This window comes from Paramisgurnus dabryanus, chromosome 13 (assembly GCF_030506205.2).
Source record: "Paramisgurnus dabryanus chromosome 13, PD_genome_1.1, whole genome shotgun sequence".
In the NCBI taxonomy this organism is placed as follows: Eukaryota; Metazoa; Chordata; class Actinopteri; order Cypriniformes; family Cobitidae; genus Paramisgurnus; species Paramisgurnus dabryanus.
Window position 1 is genome coordinate 13,961,669 of NC_133349.1, and position 27,691 is coordinate 13,989,359.

The window sequence follows — 27,691 nt, forward strand, 5'->3', positions numbered from 1 at the left end:
TGCACCTTTAAAGTAGTGGTCATTGACTAACCTACACCAGTCACATCTGGCCAGATGTTACAAAAATGCAAACAGAGTGGTCAGACTAAAATTGGATTACCGGAAATGCGATTTAAAAAGGATTTCAAACCACCTCGTGATGTAGCCTGAATCGGATTTAATGTGGTTTTTGGCCGTTCACACGTTCATAATGTGATTATATTCCAATCTGAAAAATTAAAAATAAATATGTGTTTTAAAAACATATATCACACTATACACTCACTTAAAGGATTATTATGAACGCCTGTTAAATTTCTCATTAATGCATTTATCTAATCAACCAATCACATGGCAATTGCTTTAATGCAGTTAGGGGTGTGGTCCTGGTCAAGACAATCTCCTGAACTACAAACTGAATGTCAGAATGGGAAAGAAAGGGGATTTAAGCAATTTTGAGCATGGCATGGTTGTTGGTGCCAGACGGGCCGGTCTGAGTATTTCACAATCTGCTCAGTTACTGGGATTTTCACACACAACCATTTCTAGGGTTTACAAAGAATGGTGTGAAAAGGGAAAAACATCCAGTATGTGGCAGTCCTGTGGGCGAAAAATACCTTGTTGATGCTAGAGGTCAGAGGAGAATGGGCCGACTGATTCAAGCTGAAGAGCAAATTTGACTGATATAACCACTCGTTACAACCGAGGTATGCAGCAAAGCATTTGTGAAGCCACAACATGCACAACCTTGAGGCGGATGGGCTACAACAGCAGAAGACCCCACCGGGTACCACTCATCTCCACTACAAATAAAAAAAGAGGCTACAATTTGCACGAGCTCCCCAAAATTGGACAGTTGAAGACTGGAAAAATGTTGTCTGGTCTGATGTGTCTCGATTTCTGTTGATACATTCAGATTGTACAGTCAGAATTTGGCGTAAACAGAATGAGAACATGGATCCATCATGCCTTGTTACCACTGTGCAGGATGGTGGTGATGGTGTAATGGTGTGGGGGATGTTTTCTTGGCACACTTTAGGCCCCTTAGTGCCAATTAGGCATCATTTAAATGACACGGCCTACCTGAGCATTGTTTCTGACCATGTCCATCCCTTTATGACCACCATGTACCCATCCTCTGATGGCTACTTCCAGCAGGATAATGCACCATGTCACAAAGCTTGAATCATTTCAAATTGGTTTCTTGAACATGACAATGAGTTCACTGTACAGTCACCAGATCTTAACCCAATAGAGCATCTTTGGGATGTGGTGGAACAGGAGCTTCGTGGCCTGGATGTGCATCCCACAAATCTCCATTAACTGCAAGATGCTATCCTATCAATACGGGCCAACATTTCTAAAGAATGCTTTCAGCACCTTGTTGAAAAAATGCCACGTAGAATTAAGGCAGTTCTGAAGGCGAAAGGGGGTCAAACACAGTATTAGTATGGTGTTCCTAATAATCCTTTAGGTGAGTGTATATACAAATGATTATACCAAACAGCATGTTTATGACATTGAACGTCGTATTAAGAACCTGAAAATAAACTGTTTTTTCTGGGAAGGTCTGCATTTGTTAAAAATAATAATAAAATATTGCAAATCGATGTTTAATGTTCCTTACCTTATTTATGAGATAAATAGTTGCGGAATAATAAGTGGGATAATGTACAGGCCATAATTGTCATCATGAAATAAGTTACTTCAATGTGATACAAGACACTCCACGTCTGGGCTTGTTTCTGCAAAAACAACCGGCTGCCTATACATTATCCCTTGCATATATAATCTGGTTTTCCGGTGGATGTTTCTTATGGCAACCTATCTTTTAGAATTTCTGGCCTCGCACTTTTCTAACAACCTCACGATACCATAGCAATAAAAGCCAGCCACGGAGCCACAAACACGCCACCTATGACTCCCACAATCACCCTTCACCACCAAACCCTTCCTTTAACTATTCATACTGTTTGCAATCTCCGTGCAATTCTGGCCACAAATTGCCTACAGCCTCTCATCACTCTCTACCTCCTACCCTTCTTTTCCTCCCTCTCCTCCATCCCAATCATTCCTTTCATTTCCATCTCCAGCTCCCCCCGCACCTCCACCTCGGCTCCGGTTCACTCTTTCAGCCGGCGTGCTTGCACCTCGCCCGCAGTGTGGCACAGGCATTACACTTCATTAGAGCGGAGCCATCAAATGAGCCACGCAGTTGCTTTTACCGTCGTCACATCAATCGTTCATTCTCCGAGCTCCGATCAGCAGTCAACTATTTTATACAGTTATACATGAGATATATACATTCAAACAACATAAATGTGACCCTTCATGTAAAAAAAAAACGTTTTTTGTGATTTACATAAAACCATCCTATATAAAAAAAACATTCAGTGAAAAATAACCTTGATATTTTAATACTGACTGTTTAAAGGTGCAGTGTGTAGATTTTAGCGGCATCTAGCAGTGAGATTGTGAATTGCAACCAGTCCATCGTTCACCAAAATGCACAGAGAAGCTTCGGTAGCCACCACAGGACAAACATTTTGTCATCTACATCAAAATACAGTAGTGACAAAATGCGCTCTGTAGAGCAGTTTGTATGGCTACTGTAGAAACATGACGGCACAAAATGGCGACTTCCATGTAAGGGGACCCGCGGTGTATGTAGATAAAATGTCTCATTCTAAGGTAATAAAAGCAATAGAGTTCATTATGTAAGGTCTTCATACACCACTCATAATATAGTTATGGATATTATATTGCATTTATGTCAAAAGATCCTTCTAAAAGTAACACACTGCACCTTTAAGGTCAAAAATCAAACTTTGATACACTTTAATTCCAAAACAAGCTACCTGGTCATCTGACATATCCAGTTGATGAATGATTCAAGGACTCCGTGTCAATCTTTCGCCCAACTTAAAAATTGTATTTATTACAGACATGTAAAAAAGTGTACATTAAGTTTTCTTATGGAATGAGTGGTAGGATTGAGAACAATCAAGATGATGTATTTGTGCATTTGTAGCAGTGCTCATTTACATTCGGTAAACAATTGTACAATCTTCATCCTGAGTTTTGACAGAAAGTACAGTATTTTACGCTGTCACAGACTGAGAAATGACATGGAATTAGGGTTGTGCCGACCGACGATACTATAACTATGGGGCATATCGCGCAACATTATATTATGGAATGAAAAGGAAATTGAACTGAGTCTGGATTAAGTTGCAAGACATTCCGAAACATCTTTGTACGGAGACGTCCAACTAGTGGACCATAAGACTAAGCACACTTCAGCCTGTCCTAAATATCGCCCTTGCAGTTCTTGCATCGATTGTTGTGTTGCAGTCTGCTGTGAAACGAGATTATGAGCACCCTTGTGAACCATAAAATGACACAAGGGACACACAACAGCCTTGTGAACTTGATGCACACACACACAGACGAGGGGGCGTAAGATCGCAGATCGACATCAAGTTACCCTTTTGGGACTGAGTCAAATAGAAAAACTGATTGTTAAAATGGGCCCTTGGTGCAGCACCATAGCAAATCCACTGTATAGTTTAAAAAATGCATGGAAAGTTAAGCCAGTGAAGTTTAGAAGTAAATTCTCCATCCATTCTTCACCTTGTTTGTAAGGGTTTCCAGAAAGAACTCTACATCCATTATGTCACCGATCACAATTCAAAGAACCTTTTGTATAGGCTTTAAACATGATGTCATTGGTTCATAGTGCATCTGTGCCAATATAAACATCCAAAAAGTCAAAAAAGTGCAGGGTTAGAGAGCACCTATCCTGTGATGTGGAACTTGTAGGGTCTGCAGGTTGGGGCAGGTGAAGTACGGGGCAGGCAAGAAACAGGTTGCTACTCCATTTGACGCAAATGGGAGTGTTGGTCCATAAAAAACCTCTTCTTTTCCTTTGGTGCTCACGTCTAACACCTGGGAAACCGTCAAAAGTAAGCATCTCAGCAAATGGAAGACTTTTTTAAACATGTTATTCCTCTAGCTTTTAACCCAACTTACCTGAATACAGGCGAGCGGTTCATTCGTCCAAATAGAATATCCACCAACCACGTAGATGCGATCATCGTGGACCGACACTCCTGCTTCATTTTGGCCTTCATTAAGGGTACAGGAGTAAAGGAAATTTGATTTTAAAATTCTGGACAGTGTTTCTTTATATGCTTTTCTACTCTTTAACCCTTTCAGGCACAGCATCACTGTGAGATACTGTGAGTCGTAAACTAAAAGTAAATTTGTATATTCTCCTTTTATTGCCACCCCAAAGAAGAATCGCTTGGAATAAAAGTTACTTTTTTATAAAGGTATCTGCTAAATGTAAAGGTGATGATATATAAAAGATAAAGTGTATCACCTGTGAGAAGACTGAAGGTGCAGCGGGTCCACTGGTCCATGTCAATGTCATACGAGTCGATGTGTCTAACCAGGATTCGGTCATTGTTGTAGTCCAGATCGTTCCCGCCCAGCACATACAGTTGCCTTCTTACCGCTGCCATCACATGATACACCCTTCGCTGCAACATTGGACTGCGTGATAGCCACTGATTCTGGGAGAGAATGGTGAAGAATAAGCATACAAAACAAAACTAAATTAGTGTTAAAAGTCATTTTAATTATATATTATAGTTTAAACAATTTTTTATAGTTTATATTTACATTTGAGCTTTTAGCAGATGCCAACGTGTCACAATGAATCTATACTAAGGATGTTCATACTGACCGGTTAACCGAAGGTTAAAATTTAGGACCGATAATTATTTTAACACATGGTGCTAAAATTAATTTGTGTATGGTCTGTAAGTTACGCTAAGAAATGATGCCCTGACGGTCTGGTAAAGTAATCCTTTGGAAGAGAATTAATTTGTACTGCATATGTGTACGTGCTTGAATATGTTTTGGAAGCTGCACAGAGACATTCGTGAGTGCGCACGATGATGCTGTCCATCTTGCACGTGTCTGGACAGACCTTCGCTGATCACCTCTATTCTAGACCCTGACCATAAACATCTCTTTTTTTTGCACAAACAGAGAAAGAAGACGCAAAAGTTTTTGAAACGTGTCCTACTTTAGAAATAAAGAAGCGAAACGCGTCTTATCTAGCGAAACGATTGTCATTTTTGGCAAGAAAAATAAAAAATATGCACTTTTAAATCACAACTTCTCATCTTCCTCCGGTCGTGTGACGCGCCAGCGCAACCTTACGCAATTGCGTAATGACGTAGAAAGGTCACGTCACGTGTTACATATATGGAACACACATTTGCGGACAATTTTAAACAATAAACTGACACAAAGCCATTCATTAGTATCATTCCACATACAACAATGTCAGAACGGTCCTCTTTCTCCACACTTGTAAACACTGGGGCGTAGTTTTGCATATGTCGTATCACGTGAGGTCACGCTTGGCGCATCACAGGACTGGAGGTAGACGAGAAGTTGTTGTTTAAAAGTGATTTTTTTACTTGCCAAAAATGACAATCGTTTTGCTAGATAAAACACCTTATGCCTCGTTTGGGATCGTTTAGAGTCCTTTGAAACTGCAAATTTAAACTGCATTAAAATTGTTAAGTGTTGGGGTTCATTAAAGTCCATTTAAATGAGAAAAATCCTGGAATGTTTTCCTCAAAAAACATAATTTCTTCTCGATTGAACAAAGAAAGACATCAACATTTTGGATGACATGGTGGTGCATACATTATCTGGATTTTTTAAGAAAATGGACTAATCCTTAAAGAGAAAACGCTTCCCTGCCAATGACAAGAATTTCCAGCTTTCTGCAATACCGCTATTACCGCAACCTTTACAACCCGGAAGTAACACCTCATGTAAAAGAGAAAGATATCTGTGTATGTTTTAAAGATTGCTCTGCATCTGATCTCTATCAAAGGTCCTTTGCAAAAATGGAATTATCTCATCTTTTTGCTCAAAAATTTGTGTTTTTGAAGAAACCTACCCATATTTGAGAGCTGATAAAAAGAGAACTAATGAAGGTAGCATGAAATGTTTTTTTTTTTTAAAGCAGAGGGTCTGTTCTCATTTAATACATATTTTATGTTTATATATTTAAAGAAGAACATTTTCTAGAAGGCATTTAACTTTTGTGAAAATCATGAAAAATGCTGGCGCTGGCTGGCAACTTTAAAAAAAAAAACGCTGGCAGGGAAAGAGTTAATATTAAAATCTTATGAGTTAATGGTTAATGTTTGTTTAACAAGCTGTGGTGGTCGGTCAGAAAAATGTACTAAAATGAACATCAATATGTGTTCTTTGTAATCAAACCCATGATCTGTTGAGCTCCAGGAACTTATTTATAAATAAAATTTGTATAAATATATAATTTAGTTTAAACTACAACTATGTAAAAGAAATATAAACTATAAACTTAATTGACCAGCCAAATTTATTTGACCAAAAATAAAATGATACAATTACACACATCCTGTACTTCTCTTTGCATGAAGACACTGCACACCCTGAAACTGATATTTTGTGTTTTGTTTTTCTCAATGCAAATATTTAACGTTTGTATCGTTTGCATATTGCATTACATCGGAGTGTGTGCATTTATTTGTGAGAGGTCTGTGTATATGCTCAGATTCTGCATGACTAGTGGTGAGTGAGAGTGTGAACAAGCGCTTGCATGTGTGTGTTTGCGACCATCTGTTGAGGGTAGTGAGGGTGGGGGGTTGGTGTTTCTGGCAGGTGAATGCAAAGCCACTTTGAATACCAATGAGAATCTGCCTCCTGTTCCTTCCTGCCTTCAATCTCTTCCCTCTTCTTGCTTTATCTCTTTTTCTCTCTCTTTGAAATGCACAGTGGTCCGCACTGACCACCAAAGTTCTACAACATTTCCTTCTTAAAGGGATAGTTCACCCGAAAATAAAAATGGCGTCATTATTTATCACCCTTGTGTTGTTACAAAACTGACTTTTTTCTGTAGGAAATATATAGCAAATGCTTTGAAACTTTAGAAAGGACCATAAAAGTACCACAAATAGTTCCTGTAGCTCAGCTGGTAGAGCACTGTGCTATTTTTAGGGTTACCTGGTCTGGGTTGTAGACCATCAGTCGATTTTGGTACTGAGCTGTGTTTGTGACTCCACCTGTAGTAAAAGAAACCAGTAAAATGTGTTATATTGGACACAAGTAATGATATTAAATCTTAGGCCTAGAAACTATTGTTTAAGTGAATGCAAAGATGTTTTTAAGCAATGTGTGTCAAATCAAGTGCATATTGTGGCGTAACTGAGGAATGTATAAGTACCTGAGACCCAGAGCAGACCATCTGCCACACAACCTGCATGGCAGGACAACGAGCGGTCAAACGGTTGCACATACGTCCACTTGTTCCTCTTCGGGCAGTAGCGTTCCACACTGGGCAGAACCTGCCTCAATTCATTTCTGCCCCCAACGGCATAAAGATATTGTCCCAGAGCTCCCAGTACAAAGTGCTCCCTACATGCCTTCATCGATGCAATATCAGTCCATCGATTGACCCTCGGATCGTACCGGCACGCCGTCCTCACCGCACACGTCCTCCCGGTGGCGTGTTCCACTTCCCCACCGGCCACAAACAGGAAGTTTCCCATGACAGCCACACAGTGGTGACTTCGCCCAGCAGGCATGGGTGCCAGCTCGCTCCAGTTCGAACCCCCAGCGACACGCATGTGCTCCTGCACGGCGGGGTTGAAGAAACGCAGCTCTCGTACGCGGCTAACTTCCCGTTTTCGCCCACCGATGATATACAACGTCAGCGACTGGAACCGAGGGGTGGTGCGAGGTGTTTGACGCAGGGGCTGCGCAAATACGGACCGGTGGTAATCCAGCGCTTCCTCCACCAGGGCGGCGACAGTGCTGCTGGAGTCGAGTACAGGGTGACCGTTGGCCACACGGTGCAGGGCGGAGACCTCCATCAGCCCGTAGCGCACGTGTTGCAGCAGCTCCTCCATGTATTGGTATTTACAGTCATGCTCCAACCAACGCACCAGCAACTACAGCGGGGCAGAGTGGCTCATCAGTATTCAGCACCAATTCAGGATCAGAAGATCACGCTGCTCATAATGCAGGCTGCCGCTCATACCGGCACACACTATCCACACAATAACGTCTGTCTATGTGAAAGCAATGCTTTGTATCATTGCATGCTAATGCTTAAGATATTGTGTCTCTATACAGTGATGAGAAGGGGTGAGCACACATACACATACACTAACTGACTATTCCAGCACAGCCAAGGGAGTTAGACAAAGGGGAGTTAATTGAACTTGAGAGCAATCTAGACTGTTTAGCTGCAGAGGCATGCGAGAATGGCGGAGATGGATGGAGATAAGCGATGCCACTCTCGTGGAAACAAAGTGGCTTTTAACACAATCAGCCCTGAGACACAGAACTTATTATAGCATCCTGAGACCACGGGCCGCAACCTCTAGATGTTCCTTGGCTGTGTATACAGAAATGGCAAACATAAATGCAAGTAATTCACATTGGATGGAGTATTTCCTCATTAACATGTTTTAAAGATCGCAATTCAAGCGCAGTTATGAATTTTTATAGTGCACCATTTGGAGAAGGGAAACAAAAAATTTTGATTACATCCAAACAGGTCTCCAAATACGACCCCCTCACACAAAAAACTTGTAGCCCCACCTCTTAACTGACATAAGGCTGCTAAAATAAACAATGTGATGTTGAAAGTGCCACACAGCCTAAATATTTTGGCACTTTTAAGTAAAATCACCTACAAGTGGCTTAAGCCCAGACTCTACAACAGAGTATAGTCTATTTTTACCATAGACTGTAAATAATATGGACATAGTGTCTGTGATGTCACCCATAGGTTTGTGATGAGCTTTTTGCAGCCAAGGGTTGGCAGGGCCTGCCGTCACCATCTTGGCATCGCCTCATCGCACATTATTTGTGCATAACTGAAAATGGGTAAAGAGGCGGGATGTGGGTGGAGCTGAAAAGGCTGCTTACTGAAACCACGACCACCTAGCTCGCCGGTAGAAAGCGTGCCGCACAAGCCCTGAAAAGTGAAGCCAAAACGTCTCGATCACCCCTCCCAGGGACTGGTCCTAGTATAGATCATAAATCCTGCCTCCCCAATGTTATTCAATGGGACCAACTAGTCAGGAATAATTGACGACGGGCCATTGAATTATAAGAAAATAATGCATACCCAAGGTGCAATGGGAGTCAATTATTCCTCTTATACCACGGTTACCACAAAAATTGCTGTGGTGCCTATTTTTAAGACATCTGACAAGTTAGGTGTGCGGTTATCAGAAATGAATGCATACCCATGGAACATTTCTCAGCCAATCAGAATACAGCATTCAACAGACCCGTGGTATAAAACAATTTAATTACACTTCAAATATCTTTTTCCCAAGCTGGTCTTGTCATTTACTGTAGTTATTATCACACTGATGAAAATTCAAGTGTTTGTTTTTGAAATAAATTTGTTTTTAGTTAGTTATTAAATGCTATTAAAACAGTAGTGTGACGTCATGATTGACAGCTGTGATATGAGCATTCTGCGAGGGCGGGGCCTGGATTTTACATCTTTACGCCCCATTCAGACAGCCAACGACAAGCAGTAGCAGAGCGACGCAATCTCATTCATTTCAATGGAAACCTGGCGACTTCCGGCGACACGAGCGAAAGTGACTGTTGGCGACCGTATGGGCATGTCCAGCGACGCAAGAAGTTAAGAAAAGTTTAACTTTATGCAAATGTTGAGCGAATTTCGGGAGCGACCACCAATGAGAACGAAGCAGTGGAGTTCACGTCATCCTTCTCTCGTCAGTTACTGGATTGGATCGTACTCATTTGTTTATGACAAGCAGATTTAGAAACGCCTCATTGAAAGAGACGAGCGACACACAGCGATAACATCGCTGGCTGTCTGAACGAGGGGTTACTTCCTGCTCACTACTGCGCAGGACAGGTCCCGAAATCGCTACTGCACAGACTCAAGACACAAGATGTCAGCGCCGTATCAGGACACATGCTGCTTCACTTTTCACCAATGAAAGAGAACAAATGGGCGTCGTCCATCGTTTTTTACAGTCTATGGCCGGTAGTGACAGCAGTGGCAGTTCACCTGTCACTCAAGTGGCCACGCCCTTAATTAGGCAGAACTTTAGGGCTTAATATAATTTTAAGTCAATTCCGTGTTGGCTCAACGATAGAGATCAGAAGGTTGACCCTTGGTCGAATGCACAGCTTTGCGTAGCATAGTTTATGTGACTCGTACGTGTATGCAGATGTTCAATGCATGCGCGTTGTAACAAAATGCAGCACATCTCCAGGGATATATACTACATTCACCTGTATGCAGTGTATGCAGGGTTTCCAAAAAAATTATTACATACTTTGAACCTTAAATTACACTCAGTAGCTTTAAGTGTATATATTTTAGTTATACACTTTAGTTTCAGTTTGGCATGAACGCTGTGTAACGCTCTACTGCTGCTCTGCCTTACTTTCTTCCTGTCTCTGAATTTTTGTTCACCCTCCTCCTTTTCACAGCCAGGAGAAGAGAAGAAAGAGAATGAGTGAGCGCAAAAAAAACAGAGAACAAGAGCAACGGAGAGAGAGAGAGACAGACAGAGAGAAAGAGTGAGGTGTGAGCGAGGCAGCGTCTGTTGACTGTGAAGGTCACACTGGATCAGAGAACTTCCTCGGGGTAGAGAATAAATGAACTCCCCCACCCACACCCGCACGGAGAGAGAAAGGCGGAGAGTGGGTGCGAGAGGATAAAAAAGAACAAAAAAAAACAAAGAGAAAGAAAATGTGATTTCCAGAGCGTGAGATTCAGACAACTCTACGTGACGATGATTGACAGGCAAACTATATCGAGGGTAACACTGGCGGGCGCACGTTCAAAACGGCGGACGGCGGCATCGGCCCCGGTGCCCATCACGCGTCCGTCTGATGCCCAAATTAACCTTCTCTGCAAACTGAAGGAGGCCCAAAGCAGCCTAATCAGGGCCTGATTATGGCAGCAGCGACTGGTTAAAGGGTCAGAGTAATTGTGCCATCAGAGGCCTGATTGTTTTCAATCAGTAGGGCGGCCGGAGTGACAGCTGGGGGATTGAGGCGCTGATGGAGCCGCGGTGGGCCTAATCAGAGAGAGGCTGGGAGGGGGAGGGGTGCGGGGGGACGCCTGATTGGTGCAAATGAGTAGTCACACTAACTCCCCCCAACTGCAGCCTCTGTCCGTGTAAACGTATACACACGCATGCACATACAGTTGCAACATCGTGCACCTTTTCTCTCAGATGCTAAATCACTTACACTGTAAATTAAATGGGCGGAGTTGGTTTGTGAATATGACCCTTAGCATTCTGATTTACTGAAATTAAGAAAATGCTTTATGCTTCGCGGCAGTTGAGTCATAGAGTGGGGTCCGAATGTCTAAGACTTTTTTAGTGAAAATGCTTTGATTTAGATTTTTGCTATTTTTTCATTATAACTTTATAATAGTTGTATTTTATTTCTATACAAATACATTTATATATTTCAGAATCTGCTAGTATGCATGTTATCATTTAGCTACATGCAAAACCTGATGATCCGTGTTTTCTCAGCATGATCCGAGAATACAAAAAGCCTTCTGTGTTGGGTCAATGCTAGCAAGAAAATCTGACCTTTTGTACAAAGCAGTTAATACAGGCGATTTGCTTGCATTTAACTAGTGACCGAAAAATGCTTTTAATCAAAATGACGTTTGGACCCCACTGGACATTCTAATATTTATAGGCGCTATATGCATTTCTAAACAATTTGCATCCAAAGTGAATTTGCACCCAACACACCTGCCATATCTCCTCCTCACTGAGGGAGGTGAGGCGGTCGCTTTTTAGGACCTCCCTGAGAAGGCGATAAGGTAGAAGGAGCACCTCTTCTTGTCGGCTCTGATGAAGCTCAGAGAGGTGGTCTACCAAAAAGCCCACCACGGCTTCCTCAAGGGCCGGCAAGTGGAAAAGGTCTGCCAGTCTGTACAGGTCCAGGTAGTTAAAACTGTTCAGCTCCTATATGCATAGGTTGAAGAACACAGATGCGGTTTTATTGATACTCTGTGTAGACAAACACGCACATTGTAGACAGATGCATAAAAGCATACAACCTTGGATACCACAGGCATAGCATCAATTAATATTGTATTTAATACAAATGATTATAACTGTACAGAGGATGTCATCAAAATATAAATATATTAAAAAATATTACAATTATGAAGCTAGGAATATCAAAGAGGGGACTGAAATACAGTCTGGGTCTCCAGAGATACAACAGGATGAAGAAAGAAAGTCTCACATTGCCATCTACTGGTAAACTGAATAACTATAGTACAAATCAAATTGCATCTACTCAGTTTTTCAAATGTAGAGATGAGAGATAACATGATAAAAAAATTAAGGTTGCATTCAATGAGAATGCCAGCAGTAAAATGGTTTATTAAGATCTTGCTAAAAGTCCAAATCTGAACTCTTTTGGGATGAACTGTAATGACAACTGTGAGCCATCGATTAAAATTAATGCCTGACCTCACTGATGCTTGTGTTCAATTCTATTCAATTTTTTATAGCGCTTTTCGCAATTGTTAATTGTTTCAAAGCAGCTTTACATGAATAGATATAGGGGAAAACACAGAATAATATATAGATAATATCAGAAGATGAATATTATCTCCCAGGGATGAAGAAACCCCTAGGAGAAAAACCCTGTGAGAAAACTCCTAGAAGGACAAAAACCCTTGAGAGAGATTAATATATATTTATATATATAAACACGATAGGGATAGGAATTTGGTAAGCGAATGAGAGCAAATCCTTTCAAACTGAAGCTGTAACAGATGTAAACAGTAAAACTAGCTATACAAAATCATCCGAAAAATATACCTGAATGAGATAGGTAGAACAAAGGCTAAGCAGCTCCAATAGCTGAAGGTGGCTTCCTGCAGACAGGACGTCCTGTATGACTCCTGGCTCCAGCATGATCTGCAGATTATAGAGCATTTGAGGAAGACTAACCAGAGAAAAACTTTGCTTTCTTAATCTCATGGATACATCTAATGAGTGTAAATTCAAGTTTTAAGTAAACTTATTCATAAATCGAGAGCATAGCAATAATGAAAAAGTTTTTAACTAATAAAACAAATAAGTCAAAGAGAATATAATGAAAGACACTGTGCGAGTAAGACTACAATAAAAACATGTTTTAATCTTATATCAGGCATGAAAACGGGTCAGGGGTGAAAAAGGTGAGAAGGGCGCTCGAGGGGCGATGTGGCCTCTGATGGGGCCGCGAGGTGGGAGGACCCCCCAGAATAAATATTATGGGCTCATTAGGGAACATGCTGTAACTTAACTTATTTATTCTTCAAGCATGTGATTGGCCAAGGACAAAAAAGAAGGAAGGAACTCAACATCCCTCCGCATTTGACTAGTAACAGAAACCATGTTTAATTAAATGGGTTGATAAATGTGGAAAGCTGTAACAAGTAGAATTCCCTTACTATTTTACATCTGCAATAATTTTATTTTGCCATAATCAGACCATCAGTCACAAGGCCATACAATTTTAAGTTGGTTTTGCAATAGGGTGGACCTGAAGGCCTACATCTAATTTAAAATGAATTAATTTTACAATATAGTACTGGTTAAATGAATTACATTATGGTTTTTGAGTCATGGGTTGAATAATTTTCAGATAAGCAAAAAAGTGATGATGTGGGAAAATAAAATAAGAACAAATCAAGACATTACAAGCATATAAAATAGAAAAGAACAAATTTACAAATAAAGTAAGATCTAACATTATTGATTAGGTAGAAAAACAGTATCAAATTAACATAACACTGTTTTCATACTATAAATTAAATATAATTAATCTTTTTAAAGCTATAAAAGTGATTTTCCTTTTGTCTTTTGTAGTTTGATTAACATTATGACTCAAACATAAGCATTTCTAATGAGACGAACTGTCCCTTAACAACGGAGAAGCGATCTATACACTGACACATGATCAACTTCTCACTTATAATAAACGACTGTTTTTATGAGAATACTTGCAGAGACTGTGGTATTACAATATAGTTTGTGCGTATATCTCCTGTCAAGCCCAAAAAATATGCGTCTGCTTTGCGTGATTTTTGAGTTTGTGCGCGTATGCGCACTGAAAACGGTTCACTTTAGAATCTTTGTCGCTCAAATAGTCTAAAATCGCTTAAATGTTACTGTAAACGGTAAACTTTCTTATTAACTGTATTAGTAACAGTATGTTCTTATTACAGCATTTCATGCAATATTTTGCAGTTTCACCATATTTACATTTAAGTACTTACAGCCGTGGACTAGTAGACCAATGTGATTTACAAGCGAGGAGTACGTCCATAATTCGTTCCAATCCATTCCAACAAAAATCTTTTAAGTCACTTTGCAGTGTCAGTCTGTGTAGATATGTTGTTTTAATTGATTGACGCATTAGAATTCCACAATGATAGTTTTACAGCGTTTTGTGTTGACTTTACGTCCCGAAGGCAGTCGCTCTACGCATCTTCAACAAGCTTGTATGACGAAGAACACAGAAATGCGGATGACATCACAGTAGCGCGAGAGCCGTTCGAACGCAGACTTCCTTATGACTTCTCGATTTACTCTCGTGATACTTTGATGTCACCTGCCTGCCTGTCGGTTTTTGCAGCGCAGCATGAACTCAAACAAATCTAATGTCTGGGATACATGTTTGGATGACGGCGAAGGGCGCGTCTTCAAACAACGCGCGCATACCCCCCCCCCATCCACCCCAAAAATGTTTTCTCATCGAATCTGCATGATTCACGTGGGTCACCTTTTTTGAATTCAAAACGGCGAATTTCGCCGAAAGGTGAGGGATTTTCATGCCTGTTATATTCTATGTCAGTGGTTCTCAAACTGGGGGCCACGAGATGGTGCCGGGGGGGGGCCCAGTTTAATGACATTTTCTAACATATATTAATTTATCATAAATTCTGTGTATTTAAACCTCAGAAAATAAAGCTACTAACCAACAGCACTACAATGTATAATTTAATATGTTTTGTTTAATTAAAATTAAAATTTTTGTAATGTTTTATGTCATACATTTTATTGGGGGGGGGCACGAAAGGATGCATCATACACAAGGGGGGCTGCACAACGAAAAAGTTGGAGAACCACTGTTCTATGTATCACCGATGGTTTTGTGTCTCTGTCTATGAGAATGTCTAACAATCCAGAAGAATCAGCTCCATTGTGGCCTATATAGAGCTCTTTCATAACTCTCCTGAGTAAAATATGATTATTCACAAGCACTTTTACTTGTCGGCTCTTGATCTGTAGTAGGGTTCATGCAGAAATGGTCTTGGCTTGAGTCAAAGTTAGTTGATCTTTTCTGTTCTGGGTTTAAACTGAGCTGTGTGGGCTACTTACCTGGCCCGTGTAGGCGAAGTCTAGTGCATGCTTCAGTCCCACACTAGTCACACCTTGTAGAGTTACCTCATCTGCCTCACTCTCCACCATGCAAAGACTGAACATAGCCTAAAGATACAAAAATACACACAAACTCCTCACTAGAATGTATTATACTGTAAGTATTATAATAACCAAAAAATCTGTGGCATTTAAACAAACATGTCTACAGGCATCTTTCATTCTTCCTTCTTTGACTGTGGCTTAAGGCCTTTTGCTTTTTACCAAGACATCACTGTGCTTTTATTACGAACAAAGTAACCAGTATTGACAGTTTTATATTACAACAAATTTTCACTGTTTTATTTTAGTCAACTTAAAAGTGCTGTGTGCCTCTAGTGGTGAGATTGCGAACTACAACCAACTGCTCAGTCCACTGCTCAACCCTTCCTTTCGTAACACACACACCGAAAAGCTACGGTAGTCATCACAAGACAAACCTGTCAGTAGTCCCTTTCACAAATACAGTCTTTACTGGTAAATTACTGGTTATTTACTGGTTAATTGCAGTTAACAGGTCATGTGTGAACTAGGGTGACCATACGTGCCATTCTTCCCGGACGCATCCTGTCCAGGATTTTGTGTTCGTCTTCCGGAAGTCGTATTTGTCCACCGCATACGTCATAGAGGATTATTATTATTATTACAGAAAAGCAACCATTACATTTTAAGGTAAGAATGAAACTACGATTGTATATCTTATGTTTTTAACTGAATGGCGTATGCGGTCAACAAATACGACTTCCCGAAGACGCACCGAAATCCTGGACGGGATGCGTCCGGGAAGAATGGCACGTATGGTCACCCTATGTGTGAACAGAACCTTTCTGGTAAATCAGTACTGCCAATTTACCAGTAAGAGAGGTTGTAAGATTACCAGTAATTTACTGGTAAGCGCTATGTGTGAACCAAAAATATAGATTACCAGCATTTAGACATTTAGAACGGCCGATGTCAGACCGCGCTGAAAGCTTCGGGCCAATCATAACATTTTAATAAAGATGACGTGTTTACCCCCGCACTGTTTACGGACGTTTCCACGCAAACGGCAAATAGGCGTAATAATTCTGCCGTAATAATCAAGGACTTTGCTGCTGTAACATGGCTGCAGAAGGAGCAATGATATTACGTAGTGCCCAAAAATAGTCCCCTGCTATTGAAAGATACTAAGGGGACTATTTTTGGCTGCTGCGTAATATCATTGCGCCTCCTGCAGCCATTTTACAGCAGCAAAGTCCTTGATTATTACGCCAGAATGGATTCCAAAATGGTAAAAAATCAAATGTTTAACTCTAGGGGAGCTGGAAAATGAGCATGTCCCTTAAATGGGACACCACTCTTTGTGAATGACTGTAAAGAAAACTCGTGAAAGACCACCAGATTTGCACTTAATAGGCTACTATGACTATTTTCACTCAACCAAATGCATCTTCCTGAAAAGCAAATTCACCGATCAGAGAATGAGTCTGTGACCAATGATTGTCTATATGACAATCAATCAGTACATACTGTACTTCTACACAGCACAAAATATACATGATGTCATCTCTGTCCACCTGTGTTCCCTGTCATGAGCACACACTAATCAAATACATTGATTGCTGTCAAAGAGCAAGTGTGTTGGAGAGTCATTGATCAGAGCCCATGGAGAAGAGGAAATTAGAGGACACAGGATCAGCTACCAAACACTAGCGATCAAATCAAACTGCTCTTGAATGACTCGTCAGACATTTGTATTCAGTCACCTGTAATCTTCTCTGAATTAAAAATAGAATCTGATGGAAATTGTCTGTGTCTTTTATTAAAGAATCAATAGAAATGCAATCCCGGTCTTAGTTTATTCCGAAGCATCTGTGTTCTGAAAATAGCATCTTTTATCTGCCATTGCATGTCACCTCACCTTCAAAACCTCCTCCAGCTGTATGGCACATTTGAAGTGGCTGGTGCAAGTCTACTGTCTGTTTCTATTTTTAAGAGCGGCACATTTTTAATGGGCTGACCTCAGATCACATTCAATCTTTGAAAAGGACTAAGAGCCTCATTAGAGCTGAGAGATGTTGGTGTACTGATGACAACTTCAAGAACTTAATACTGGGTCACCCCTGACCACAAGCAAGACTTTGGGTTTAGTGGAAAGGGATTGTGGGTAATAAGGAAGATGAGCATTTCTGAGTCACATGCCTGAAAGGATGACTTCTGGAAAAGCAAGGCTGTTTTGTGCACTAATTGAATTTGAAAAATTATCCCTCATTTGTAAGTTTGTAAAGGTAATACAATTTCATGCACTGAAATAAAATTAAAAAAAAGGAAAAAATCTTATAATTCCAGCCCACCAATGGTGAAGTGTTTTTCAGACTACAGAAATAAATATACATGTCATATTTAATTCTCTTCTTTGGACTGCACATAATCCTTCCCTTTGTTGCAGGGCTAAATACATTTCTTCTTTGTAATCTTCTGAACAAGCCATAATCAAATCTTACTGATACACTTTCCTGACCGTCGACAAATTTTCATTTCCCCTTTAGACATTTGGTCCCCACACCATAGGGTTTACCACAGTGGTGGGCCGTCAGGGCCAGCAAAGCCTTCTCTGCTGGCCTAAATACTATCTGAATCACTGATTTATATTTTAATATATTTTCCATGAAAATCTTAAATGAATCCTATAATAGTCTATTATCTTTATTTCATAGCTTTTCTCTTGGTTGCAATGCTTCCAGTAGTGTATATTTATGATAGAGCATTTATCCAATCATATTCAGCCAGCGGCTGACATCATGTGTTACCAGGGTCAAAGAAATCTGCCTAGGCCTTCAGAACGAACGGTGCGGGCGCCTTCAGCTTAAACGATTAGTCAATTTTCTTTAAAAAAATCCAGATAAGTTACTCACCACCATGTCATCCAAAATGTTGATGTCTTTCTTTGTTCAGTCGAGAAGAAATTATGTTTTTTGAGGAAAACATTCCAGGATTTTTTTCATTTTAATGGACTTTAATGGACAAAAGATTTATAAAAACCCATTTGAGAAGAAAGGCACAGCTACTCAAAAAGTCTTGCATGTTTCACAATTACTCTCATAATGCCACTTTCGCGCTCTGTTTTCCGATGCTCATGTAGCAGCATATATAGTTAACTTATGTGCGATCTACCGGCATTGCCTTTGCGATCGACTGGTATCGACGTATTGGACACCCTTGGCTTAATGCATTTTATTTAACTCTTTCACCGCCATTGACGAGATATCTCATCAATTAAGAGAAAACGCTTCCCCGCCAATGACGAGATTTTCCGTCTTTCGCAATACCGCTATTATCCACCAGGTGGGGCCCTTCCGCAACTTTTTAAACCCGGAAGTATTGCCCTATGGCAAGCGGCTGCATGTCCGTGTCTGTTTTAAAGAGCACTCTGAATGGGATCTCTATGAAAAGTCCGTCACAAAAATGGAATTATCTCTGCTTTTTGCTCAAAATGTGGTGTTTTTGCAGAAACCTACCCATATTCAAAAGCTGATTACAAAAGAACCACTGAAGGTAGGATGAAACGTTTTTTTCATCTAATGTGTTGTCCTTAACAAGACACATCTCTGTGCTATTTTTGAAACAACACACTTTAATCTTGTGTTGTCCCTTTTATTCATTTAAACAAAAAATCAACACCAAATGTTGTGTTAAGTACATAATGTGTTAAAATGACACATAATGTGTTAAATATGTTAACACAAAACAATGTGTTAAAAATTATCACATCATTTCTTAGAGTGTTTTGCAGTGATTTCATAATGATGGTATTACGAGATGGATTAATTCAGAAAGAACACCACTGAAGGCCTAGGTGTGCACGGACTGCCACCGGATTACCAGGAACAACACACAAATACTATTGCTATTTGCACTTGTGCACATTGATAGAAGTTGAATCTAATCTGATTAAAAATATGGTACAAATTTATCGTATTGATTTTTGCTTTTTCTAAGACTTCTAAGATTTTCAAAATTTCATTTCTAGCTTCCAACCAAAAATAGTATGATTTTTTATTTCATTCTTTGCATTATCGTAAAAAAAATTCACATGTCGTACATATCGTATATATAGCATTGGAATTATTTCCTAAATTACTTATTCTGATTCAATTACATACAATTTTCCAAGATATATTTTTCCAGTCCTACAAGGAACTGCATTATTACAAAACACAGCAATTTCCCACCAACCCTTAATGCCTGTGGCCAAGTGTATGTTTACATCACATAGAGCTTTGCTATACAAGCTCCTCTGGATTAAAGTCATTATTATCTTGTTTGACTGTACAGCCAGTGGCATCTGAGATTATACAGTTCACATTCATTCATTAGTGGCAATGAGGTGTTAAAGCTCTAATGGGTGCAATATTATAACATTTCTCTGTGAGGTCAGGGCTAAATATACTGTAGATCGTAACAAGTGCCACTGGGTAAACTAAAGCTGCTACTTCCTTGAATTTCTCAGTATTTTGGTATTCAATGTATAGATAAATACTTGCAAACATGCAAATTAGTTTCTGTCTACTTGTAAATCTGCTTAACTATTCCACCATATTGAAAATCAGGATACCGTATAAATCTTGCAGGCAAACTCGGTCAGAGGCTAGCTGCTGAACAGAGCAAACATCTTGCTTTGGTTTACTTTAAGAATATATTAACTGTGCATGAGTTACACTCGCTTAGACAGCTGTCTAATAAGAGGGAGAAAAGGTGACGTCAACATTGAGCATTCACTGAAATTAAACAAATAGATAAAAGCCCACCACCATATTTAATTCTCTTCTTTGGATTGTGCACATAATCCTTCCTTCTGTTGCAGGGCTACATACATTTCTTCTTTGTAATCTTTTGGACAAGCCATAATCAAATCTTACTGATACACTTTCTGACCGTTGACAACTTTTCATTTCCCGTCTGCTGCTCAAGCCTTCCTGGACTGTACATGTTTGCATCAGATAGATCCGGTTTCAAACCCATATGAATGAGATTTAAAACCTATAGCAGAAGGAAGGATTTTCAGTGACCTAATTTTTTTCTGCATAAAAAGCTATTGAATGGCTTGGAATAAAGCACGACATGGACTGTGTTTATGATGGTGCATATTTTGGAGCTTGACCGCATCTGTCCCCATTCATTTTATCATAAAAAAGAGCAGCCTTTTTATTCCAATAAAGTTATATAATTTTGAAAACAAATTAAGGAATTTTAATAATTTTTGGGTAAACTGTTTCTTATAAACCCCAGCAGTGTGCCAGGTAAAGACATATTAGGGTGCACTCACATTATACATAACAGGACTGAACCATGCCCGAGTGCGATTATTCTACTTCCCCACAGGCATGCACTCACACTGTACGATCCGTGCCCGAGCATGCTTTTGTCATTAGGATGCAATCGTAATGAAGAAAACAGGAAGTAATACACTCTCTCAACTCTAGAGCTTATGTTAAGTTTATGCTACTTTGAGTCGTTTGGGATGCAATGACATCACATTGCTTAGTCGATCCATTGCTTATGTCGCTTAGAAAATCACATAACCGTGGTTATAAGCCCACCTCTGCAACCTGGCAAGGGCGCGATTAGCCAAACCGTGCCCAGGCACAATACAGAGCGATCACACTAGTCAAAAGAACCAGGCTTGGGGGTCAAACATGCTCGGGCGCAGTTTGGTTTGGATAGTGTGAGAACACTCATAGTGACTTGTTTACAGTGCATGTAAAATCTTACCCGGAAGTAATCGCTGCATGCTGCCAAAACCGCCTTGTGAGCATGAAACTTCTGTTCCCCAGCAACCAGTGTGACATCACAAAGCAGTCCATCCTTGCGCTGCTGATTAAGGGCAGAGAGGACAGAGTCCTGGTGGGATTTGGATTGACACAGCCTCTGTCCTGTCAGCATATCCTGGGAGCTGAGGCACAAGAACAACACTCAAAGAAAAGCGTGTGTATGTGTGTGTGTTTGTCTTTCTGCCTGTTGTCCACTCAATACAGTACATCTATTCAGAAAGTGAGATGTCATTGATTCTCTTTGCCCCGATGGCCCTGCTATTTTCAGCACAACACATTCACATTTAGCTCTCAATCTCTGTCTGTAGTACAACAGACACAGCAGTGGAGCTCCCTGGGAGATAAGTCTTTAACCTTAAATATCCTCCAGAGCAAAAACAGTAACACTGACTTTGTGACATCACCTTGCACTAAAACAACACACTAATCTAAATTCACTATAAAACTGGGAAAATGGCTACCTCTCGAGGTAGATTGAAGTGTGAAGATTGTACCTGGGAGGAGGTTCAGAGGGCATGCTCCTGGAGGAGAGAGGAAAAAGTGTTTCCCGGTGATGCTACAAAACACCAGACAGGCTCGACTGAGCATGTGCAACACTCTATAGTGGAAGAACAGAAAGAGCAAAGAGTAAAAAGGGGACATGTTAAAATTTGAGCATTTCCTTTAAGCAACTGAGATGATTAAATACTTAAGGCTAGGATGCCCAAGGTCTAAAGTCTGATATTAGATTTGTGAAATTACATTACAATTACGCATTAGCCTAACGCTTTTCTTCAAAGCGACTTACAGTGCATTACAAGGTATACATTTTATCATTACGTGTGTTCCCAGGAGATCAAACCCATGACATCTGTGCTACTAATGTAATTCTCTACCTCTAACTGAGCAGCTACAGGAACATGTACAATTAGGCACATTTCCTCCAACAATTCTCAATATTTTGCTTAAAACCATTTAACTACTATTACATTACGGATGTTACAATGAGAATCATCAGTAAAAACATCAGGATACATTATTTTAATGATAATCTTAATTCTTGATGCTAAATCGCATTACGCTTAAGCCTAATTGCCCTAGATATATGCTTAATGATATTAAATATATGATATTGATCTTTATAATATAACTCCTTTTGGGCTTGGGATGAAATATGTACATGTATTAATATGCATGCAAAGCAAAATTTTTAATAAATTTTTATAATTTTTTATAAAAGACACAACTCACCCTACAGATGTCCAATCAGTTTCGATACAAAACAGCTACAGGCAAAGATCATTATGATCCAAAATCAGTGTGTGACACTCCTCTCATAGAGCCTCATGTGATGGTCAAGTGGTTTTGGCTTAAAGCATAACGTTTGCGATCTGATGCTGGGCTCATTGGACCCTAATTGACCATCGGGTCTGAGCCATCCCAGGAGATCAAAGACCTTTAGTCTGTAGTCTGTGCTCCAGTGACCATAGAAAAGAAAAGGAAGCATAGATGAGTGAGAAAACATACTTCAGTGAGCCAAGAGTATAAATATATTTATTTGCTCAATAGCTTTGGTGGATGCCTTCCATCATCTTTAACCAGTCACTGACCTACCTTAATCAATCAAACTAAAGGTGACTTACTAAAGCGGCATATAAATGAGATGTATGCTTTTATCCAAAGTGCATTCAATCTATACTTTTTAGAGTGTGGCCTGGGATTGAACTCAATGCACTACCAACTGAGCTACAGAAACAACTGAGTTATTATAAGGCTACGTTATTATTGTAAATACAATTATGGGTTACGTATTTAACGTAAATTCCTCGCAGGCAGTTATCATACTGTTACTGACACACATAATCGTATGCCGTCTGCGTGCTGAATTACGTCGTCGGCATAAATAACACGATGTCACTGAATGCAAACGTAAATATTTTAAGAAATAACTGGGCCTCCACAATCACTTTTAAATCTCAGCTGTCAAATGTCTCCTAGCAACAGGGTTGAACCAAGAAGATTTGGGCAACGATGGATGTAATCCTCAGTGAAGACCCGCCCAACTGCAACCTCATGACATTCATACGTGAACTGTTACATTGTATCCCCTCAGCATCCGAGCTGTCTAAACCTTTGTCGACAAATATTTTACATATACAAACCCTCACAATTTAAAGCACCCTACCTCGCTTCCAGTGTTTTCTTCTCTCGGTCAACACGACTTCATCCGACGTCGAGTCACTTGGCACCTCTGACTGACCCAAACAAAATATCTGCAGCAATTCTAGGAAAACGCTGCCTGGATGATCAACACGTTATGAGTGTGCCTGCCTGATGCTGCATCTGATCTACTGTAGACACTGGAGTCTGATCCAAACCCCGCCCCCTGCCATCACATGCGCTGCGTCACGTGTGTCTCTTATGAGGCGCTTAATATGAAGCGCAAAATGAAAACCATGCTTTACAGTATTTAAAGAAGAAATTATACACTATGTTGATCTACTATTACCCTCAAAAAGTTCTAAAGGCATGTAATTATTTTCATATTTTTATATAATATTTTGTTTCCCCCTAGCAACAATGTCTTTATTTTCATTTTAAATTATTTAATTTTGTGTTATTTTTGTTTATTTTTGATACAATTTATATTTGGATACACTGCTGTAATATTTATATTACTGTCAATTGTTCAATAAAAAAATATATATGTAGCTCAAATATTTCCGTTACTTATTCTTATACCAAATTTTGAAGTGTAATTGATTATTGTGTTTTTTTTATTTATTATGAAGTGACTGGCAATATGAAAACATTGTGCAAGTCTCAAATGCCATGCTCTTGTACAGATGATTGATTACATGAATGCAATGTGCAATGCAGTTTATTTATTGGTGCCTTTTACAGCACTAGAAACCATTTGGAAGCTTAAAACTAGTCAGCAAATTAAAAAATACCAAACAACATATAATATGAACACAAATATTAACCACAAAGTAGGTTACTTTTAAAAGATGTTCTGTGATCTTTGAAACGGGGTCTGACTGACGAATATGCAATAGTACTAAGTTGCATTTTGGTGCTGAGCAACCAAAACCTGTTGATGTAACAGAATTATTTAAATACCCTATATAGCCTATATGTTTTGTTATGAATTGTTTCACATACAGTACTGTACAGTACACTCTAAAAAACAAACGGTGCTATATAGCACCAAAACAGTTGCTTTGGATCGTAACGATAGAAGAACCATTTTTAGTGCCATATAGCACCAGTGAAGAACCAGTGAAGCACCAGTGAAGCACCTGTGTAGAACCATATAGTGCTATGTAGAACCATATGTGGTGCTATATGGCCCCTATATGGTTCTACACTGGTGCTTCACTGGTGCTTCACTGGTGCTTCACTGGTTCTTCACTGGTGCTATATGGCACTAAAATGGTTCTTCTATCGTTACGATTCAAAGCAATTGTTTTGGTGCTATATAGCACCGTTTGTTTTTTTAGAGTATGTGTTTGCCTTTGCAATACTTTGATGTAAACTTTTGTCAATTGAGGAAGTTCTTGTAAATATTTTGTTCATTTTTATAACCACTGGGTACAGCTTTGGTTTACTCTTATTGCGCACTCGTTAAAAGTGATACTGAAAGATAACGGAACTGAGAGTGTCAGTCAAAGCTCGTCAGCTCAGCTCTCAAAGATGGATAAGTTAAAACCTTTAATTACCTTCACGCAGAAACAGCAATCCAACTTGGGCTTTGGATTAATAACTCTTTTAACAGTGGGTAGCGAGCACATCTTCTCTGCCTTTGCTTTCAAATGTCCGTGCAATGATTGGAATTTTGTGTATGGGAACGTCTGCCTCCTCGTGCCCGCGCTTGCTCTGCTCATCCTAAGTTACATGCTGAGCAATAAAACGTGGAAATTAGTCACTGGTCTTTGCCATCGAAAGTATAGATTATGTCGTATACGTTATGCGTTTGGCTTTTTGTGTGTTTTTCTTCAAATAACCACCACCGCAATGGTCGCACCTCTGAGCTGGATAGCAGTTGCGTTACTCAAAGGTGTTTACTTCGAGTGTTCAATGACTGGCGCTAATGTTACGCTCTTCAGACATCAACTTTGTAGTCAAAAGTTTCCACATTGTTTGACAGAGCTGGAAAAGTTTCCGTGTGATGGGACATCAATCCCGCAGAGTGAGAGATTGGCTCTCCTTACCATTATACGCGCGGAGTCGCAGGTGAGCATTGGATGAACTTTTTTGTTAACTACTTTGTTTGTTCAACAAATTGCTGAAAATGTTTCTTCTAACTTTGACTCTAAAATGGCACATCGTTTACAGCTTCCTAAGGGTCATCAGATGACTTAAAATTATTTAAAAACAAGCATTAAATTAATAATTTTTTATAACAGTCTTTCTATGCCAAGCTGTATAATATTTCATTGGTGGAAATTGTGAATATCTCTATTTACAAATTAAAATAATGTTGGGAGGGTGAATGAAGTCAAGTCAAAAGGTTAAAATCACAGTTGCATTATGTTCTTATCAGCAAACATATAAAACATTTTATCGAAACATTTGTATTTATCAAAATGCTCTTGTTATTTGCTACTTGCATCATTCATGTCACATATCACAGATTGACATTTAATAATTCAAGACAATACTTACAGGTACTTGGTTGGCTACTTATTGCTTCTGTTGCAACGTTCACCTTTCTGCTTACATGCCTGGCCAGATGCTATTCTCCGATCAGCTACATGCAGCTGAAGTTTTGGAGGATGTATTCAGACAAGGAGAGTGATTTTTTGGACAGCTTTACATCTCAGCACGCTGAAAAGCTTGCAAAAAGAAACCTAACAAGTTTCTTTGAGCTGACCAAACCCACTCCTATGAAGAATCCTCCCAAACAAGCCTGGGAGAAGATTTCCTCTTTCTACAAGTACAGAAGCATGAATGACTACTACAGCATTCTGCACAAGTATGTGTGCACTTGTGAGGACCTCGAAAATCCAGCAGCAAGGGCTTCAGTCAGGTCCGAAAATGAGTTTTCAAGCCCAGCAGCACTGGCATTTTTGGACGATGACAAAATAGCCCTGTAGTTGTTTCATAAATGTCTGCTTTAACAGCGGCTCTTTAATTGGTGCTGTAATTGAGTTTATTTGAATCCTCTATCTTGGTATTATGAGTAAATACATGAAACGGTGCTGTTTCTTCTTTTCTATAAATTCTATAGTGTGTTACAACATACATTTCAAGTTCATTGTTGTCGTTTTTATTGCTATTTTAGAGATGCACCAATATATTCGCTGATAAACATCGGCCGATAAAAGCTTTTTTTACACTATCAGCTGAGAGTTTTAAAGAAAAGAGCACCGTTTTTCAAAATTGTATGTATGTTCTTACTTCAACTTAGACAAATTAATACATACCTATCTTTTATCAATGTGTGGACCTAATATTTGTACAGCACGTCATAAATGTGTTAGCATTTAGCCTAGCCCCATTCATTCCTTAGGATCCAAACAGGGGTCAATTTAGAAGCCATCAAACACGTCTATGTTTTCCCTATTCAAAGACTGTTACATGAGTAGTTACACGAGTAAGTATGTTGGCACAAAACAAAACGTGGAGATTTTTTAAGCGGATAAAAAACGAGAATTATGTTGTATGGCGGAAGAGCACTTAGTTTGCAGCACTTCGACCTCAAGCGCACAGTAACATCGGCTGCGTCCGAAAACTTAGGCAGCTGACTTGTTGCCTCGCTGCCTCAAGAGGCAATGACTTCAGAGGCATTAAGGCAGCTAAGAGAAACACTTTCGTACACATTTCAAAGGCAGCGTGTTTGAAATCTAAATCATTTTATTTTTTGGACTCGACCAGGCTCGACCAATCACATTCCTCATAGAATTGTGGGACAAGATCTCAGGAGTCAGGAAGTAAACCTTACATTGGATTCGGATATGCCTTGATGCCTTCCTGCCTTGGAAGCTGCCGCAGAATGCAACAATTTAGAGTTTTCAGACGCAGCCATCATCACTCATGACTACTCACCCTCTCGCTCAAACTTCCGTCAATATTACTGCGCACGTGGTCGAATTGCAGCAAACTAAGTGCTCCTCCACCATACATATAGTTCGTTTTTTATCAGTTAAAAAAGCGCCATGTTTTATTTTGTGCCACCATGCTTACTCGTGTAACTACTCATGTAACAGTCGTTAAATAGGGAAAACATGGAAGTGTTTGGTGGCTTCTAAATTCATCCCTGTTTGGATCCTAAGGAATTAATGAGGCTAGGCTAAATGCTAACACATTCACAACGCTTTGTACAAAGATTAAGTGAGCACATTGAAAAAGATAGGTATGCATTAATTCGTCGAAGTTTAGGTAAGAACA

At 39.7% G+C, this 27,691-nt stretch overlaps 2 protein-coding genes across 4 annotated transcripts; one reads left to right on the forward strand and one right to left on the reverse strand.

The window, feature by feature from the left end:
- Positions 1 to 2,884: 2,884 nt before the first annotated feature.
- Positions 2,885 to 26,105, reverse strand: klhl32 (kelch-like family member 32). Of its 3 annotated transcripts, none has more exons than XM_065298340.1 (12): positions 25,967 to 26,105; positions 22,550 to 22,768; positions 21,814 to 21,917; positions 21,261 to 21,441; positions 15,471 to 15,578; positions 12,921 to 13,019; positions 11,835 to 12,050; positions 7,277 to 8,003; positions 7,057 to 7,115; positions 4,364 to 4,556; positions 4,012 to 4,106; positions 2,885 to 3,927 (listed from the first exon to the last, which is right to left on the reverse strand). In XM_065298340.1, the coding sequence occupies exons 3-12, from the start codon at positions 21,834 to 21,836 to the stop codon at positions 3,766 to 3,768; spliced, it is 1,863 nt and encodes a 620-aa protein (XP_065154412.1). In that variant the 5' UTR covers positions 21,837 to 21,917; positions 22,550 to 22,768; positions 25,967 to 26,105; the 3' UTR covers positions 2,885 to 3,765. The 3 variants fall into 3 exon arrangements, with proteins under 3 accessions (XP_065154412.1, XP_065154411.1, XP_073667663.1); XM_065298339.2 differs by lacking the exon at positions 25,967 to 26,105 and adding an exon at positions 23,484 to 23,726; XM_073811562.1 differs by lacking the exons at positions 2,885 to 3,927; positions 4,012 to 4,106; positions 4,364 to 4,556; positions 7,057 to 7,115; positions 25,967 to 26,105 and adding an exon at positions 23,484 to 23,765 and having other exon boundaries at positions 7,974 to 8,452.
- calhm6 (calcium homeostasis modulator family member 6) lies at positions 24,854 to 26,730 on the forward strand. The gene is made up of 2 exons (XM_065298341.2): positions 24,854 to 25,534; positions 25,969 to 26,730. The coding sequence occupies exons 1-2, from the start codon at positions 24,995 to 24,997 to the stop codon at positions 26,395 to 26,397; spliced, it is 969 nt and encodes a 322-aa protein (XP_065154413.1). The 5' UTR covers positions 24,854 to 24,994; the 3' UTR covers positions 26,398 to 26,730.
- Positions 26,731 to 27,691: the final 961 nt, after the last annotated feature.